General features: G+C 36.7%; 1 protein-coding gene across 1 annotated transcript; it reads right to left on the bottom strand.

Annotated features, from left to right (window-relative positions):
• Window positions 1-1,344: 1,344 nt before the first annotated feature.
• Window positions 1,345-2,508, bottom strand: LOC133295012 (uncharacterized). The gene has a single exon (XM_061493789.1). The coding sequence runs from the start codon at window positions 2,506-2,508 to the stop codon at window positions 1,345-1,347; it is 1,164 nt and encodes a 387-aa protein (XP_061349773.1).
• Window positions 2,509-4,501: the final 1,993 nt, after the last annotated feature.

The following is a 4,501-nucleotide window of genomic DNA, read 5'->3' on the forward strand; positions in this document are numbered from 1 at the left end:
AAGATATAGACAAGAAAGAAACAAGACAACCTGGGTTATCATTGAATTTTCATAATGGTGGAGTCCCTTTGTTGTTGGGACTCCAAACTCAATTTCTAGAACAGGGTTCTTGGAAAAATGCTTTGGGGGACTCCAAACTCAGCTTTTTGCTGAGTGCTTTCAGGATTTCATTCAGGAATTAAACTTGACTTTCTTCCCCTCAGCACCTTATTCCTTTTGCCACAGCTATGATGTAGCAGTGTTGTAGCAATGTTGTAGCAGTGTTGTTGCAATGCTGTAGCAGTGGAACCTTAATTGCCCATAAATTGCACCTACATCAACAAAAATAATGAGTGTAGAATCTGTTTGCTCATTTATCCTAATCTAAAAATTGAAATTCAGAAATTTAAAAGCAATAAAACTAAAGAAAAGTATAGAAATTTCCTAATTAATTTGGGCTGCCTCCCAAAAGTGCTTGTTTTATAGTCTTTAGCCAAACTTTGGTTGATAATCAAGGTGGCTTGAAACAAAGGAAGAAGAACAACTTTGAATCCTTGGTCAAACTTTTCTCGCATGTAGCCTCCTCCTTCATCTTGACCTTGGGATTGTCCTTATCTTGGTCTCCATCTATTTCAAGAATTAGCTCACTCTTCCACGTATCTTCCACAACATTTAGGGTATCAAGGCATTACTCTTCAAGATATTGAGAAATAATTGGGTTCTTCTTCATTTCAAGGACCACAAAATCTATTGGGTGTGCAGAGTTTCCTATCATCACATTTTCAACAACATCAACTGATATTTTCATGACTTGACTAGGCACTTGTAAAGTCATATTTGTAGACCTTATGCTATTTATTCCTATCTTTTCTAGTAGATTCATGGGCTTCAAATTCGCATTAGCCTCAATATCACATAAGGTGCTATTCTCTGGCACATCATCTTGTTGCTTCTGAAGTCTTTGAGGGAAGGGAGGTGGTGGTCTAATTGTCCTGTTGACTTGCTAACACTGTTGTTGCTTTGTTGTAGCATTCTGTTCTGTGATAGCAACTTCAGGTGCAACATGTTGTTCTTTTAATTCATCTTCCACAACAAGCTTGCCTCCTTCCTTCTGAATTTCAGCTTCCTCCTTCAGATTGTGGTAGTTCTCTACGGCCTCTGGTCTATCTACTGCCTTCTCAATCTTTAATGCTACAACTTTGATTTGCTCATATCCAATGCTTCTTGGATCTTCAATATTGTTGGGCAGTGTTTCATATGATATATCTTTCACAGCTTCCACCAACTGACCCATTTGAGTCTCCAAGTTCTTGATTGATGCAGTTTGGTCTTGGATAAAAGCATCACTTCTTGCCATAAAGTCCTTTAGCATACTCTCCATCGCATCAAAGTTGTCAGCTTGCTGTTCTGGCTGCTGGTAATGTTGTTGCTGTTGCTGCTGCTGGAATGGTGTTGCTGTTGCTGCTGCTGGAATGGTGGTCTGTGATCTTGCAGTGCTGTAGCATACGCTGACCCTTGCTGTTGCCCTTCAAAATAGGAAAAATTTGGATGATTCCACCAATCTGGGTTGTAGGTGTTTGAATATGGATCATTCATGTTATAATTTCCTACAAAACAAAGAGATTCAGGATTTTGGGGACAATCATCATAAACATGTGGGTCTTTACAGAAAACACATGTTACAGCATTATAAATTGAATGTGCTTGTTGTGCTCTAGCATCAGCAGTAAGATTGAGAGTCTCTATTGACTTATTCAGAGAGGATATATGTGCTGCTAATGAAGATATAGCATCGAGCTCCAGCAATCCTGCAGCTTCATTCAGTGCAATTGACCTCTCTGCTGGCCGGTGGTAATTGTTATATGCCATCCTCTCTAGGATATCATATGCTTCAGTGTAAGTCTTGTCCAAGAGAGCTCCTCCAAATGATGCATCTACTATATCTCTAGTTTTTCCACTCAACCCATAGTAGAAAGTTTCCATCTGGATCCATTCAGGTATGCCATGATTGGGGCATCTACATAGCAATTCCTTGAATCTGTCCCAGCTTTCATATAGTGATTCTCCATCAAATTGCTGGAACATTGCTATATCATTCCTCAATTGAGCTGCCTTGGTGGGAGGAAAGAATCTGATCAAAAAATTTTCAGCAAGGTCCTCCCATCTTCTGATTGAATTAGGTGGTAGAGTGTTAAGCCATATCTTAGCTCCATTGGAGAGAGAATAAGGAAACAACTTCAGTTTCAGTGCATTAGATGTATCTCCTTGCATCTTAAAGCTGTCTGCCATGTCCATGAAGTTCTTCAAATGTAGATGCGGGTCTTCACTTGACAACCCATTGAACTGGCCAATAGTTTGCAGCATGTCAAACTTCACTGGTCTAAATTCAAAACTGCTTGCTGCAACATCAGGTTGCACAATGGCAGAATGAAGATTGTTAAGTGAAAGCATTCCATATGCCCTGATTGAAATTTCATCCTGGTTTGGACCTAGTCCATTAACACCAGAACCTGCTTTTCTTGCTTCCATGTGAGGTAATGCTGTAGCAATGCTCTGTCACTGCTGCCTCTTCCTAGCTTGAAGTGTTCCTTCAATTTTTGGATCAAAGTATACTTCTGTTTAGTGAGGGGGACTGTTCATGTACTACCTGCAAAACCTAAAAACAGAAAGAAAAGGGATCAAGTATCACTTCACAAAGAACCTAACTTTATAAGTTTTCCCCAGCAACGACGTCAAAAACTTGTTGTGCAATTGTGTACCCCTTTATCAATCACACATTACGCAAGTGCACGTGTCAACAAGTAATAAAGTGGATGTGTGAGTCCAGATATCGTTCCCAAGAAGAAAACTATAAAGTTGGGATCAATGTAAAGCAATCAAGGTAACAAAGATAATTTGGAAGAGGTTAATGACTAATTAAACAATAAAACTAATAATTAACTAAAAGAATGCAGTAATAAAATAGGTTTTCCAAGTATTAAAGATAGATTGGGATCAATTTCACCATTATTGCAACTTCACCAGAATGTAGTAACCATGCTACAGCAATTATCCATTCAGTAACCAGAACACTAATGCATGCAAGGGCTCTCACCAACTCTACATGTATACTAAGTCCCACATCTCGACGGCCAACATAGTTATGAATCATTAAGTGCAAGTTCCATTTGATTTTGTGGTGTGAATGATCTCTCTACCCACAATTAACTAATTAAATTAGTTAAACCACAATGCTTAATAACTTTCTGAGTTCACCTATATCTCTATAGCCCAAACCCTAATTATCTTGCAGCTCTCTCTCGATAAGTGATATGCGCTTAGCATATAAGGAAATCTGAGCCAAAAAAGAGAAAGAATGTTGATGAAATCTTGAGAAAAAGAGCAAGAATCACTGTTAATTTGTCAAAATCTTAATCAAGGATTGAATACTGATTTTATGCTAATTTTGTAGGAAAAAGCAAACAAACGGGGCAATTTTGGAAAAGGAAAAGATTTAAAAATAAAGTGTGGATATTCAGCAATTAGATCTCTTTCCAAATTAGAGATAAGATTACAAAGAGATGCGAAAAAGATATGATCAAGATCGCGACAGATTCCATAAAGATTTGATGAAGATTTATTCAGAAAAGATATGGAATTAAAGCGGAAACAAATCTAGATGATTTGTGAGAAGATTGAATCAAGATACAATAAAGATTTGAAATTCTAATTTATCAATCAAATCTCCAAGATTTTTACATGAAAAAGGAAACAAAGTTTAAATCAAATACAAATCTTGGATGGACTCAAAGGAAGATTAGATGATGGGCCCAATTCCTGTGGCTATAAATAAGGAGCTTGGGAGCACAACCAAAGAACCAATTAACAACTCGGAGCAAGCAGAGGGTGACTGAAGATCAAGATTTCTTCTCCATTTTTTCCAGTAATTATAGTTTTTATGCTTTCTTTTGAATATTTGTTTATGTCAGATATGACTATGTCTGGCTAAGTTCTTTTATTGTAGTTAGGGTCACAAACCCTATGTGAACCCTTGTTATGACGGATTGATTTAAATTATTTTACTCGTTTATATAAATTTCTTTATCTTACCTTGTGCGTATTTGATATTTTCTTTATTAAACCTGATCAATTTGATAGTTGAAAATAGTTTGAGGGTTAGAACCTTAAATAGGGATATTGGGGTTTCTGATCTTGAAAGGAGATAAGATAACTATTGGTATGCATACTAGGGATAGATGTATATTTAATTGCAGATGTTGGAATTATTGTGTTCATTGCTTAATTCTCATGAGGGGTTACTAAGGGATTAAGATTCTAAGTGAGGTTAAAGGGTTAAGTTACCAAGGGATTGGGATTTAATTATTAATATATTGAGATCATAATTATCTGAGAAATTATATAAATAAGTATTTTGTATCAATCCAAAGTAATAAGTGGGGATCATAGGGAGAGTGTTCCCTAACTGCAATTCTTTCTCATATTTTCAAAACCAACTCCATTATTATTCTTCTTTTCATTCTTG

This window comes from Gastrolobium bilobum, unplaced genomic scaffold (assembly GCF_033153095.1).
Source record: "Gastrolobium bilobum isolate Gb01-03AN ecotype WA unplaced genomic scaffold, APGP_CSIRO_Gbil_v1 utg7958, whole genome shotgun sequence".
Classification (NCBI taxonomy): domain Eukaryota; kingdom Viridiplantae; phylum Streptophyta; class Magnoliopsida; order Fabales; family Fabaceae; genus Gastrolobium; species Gastrolobium bilobum.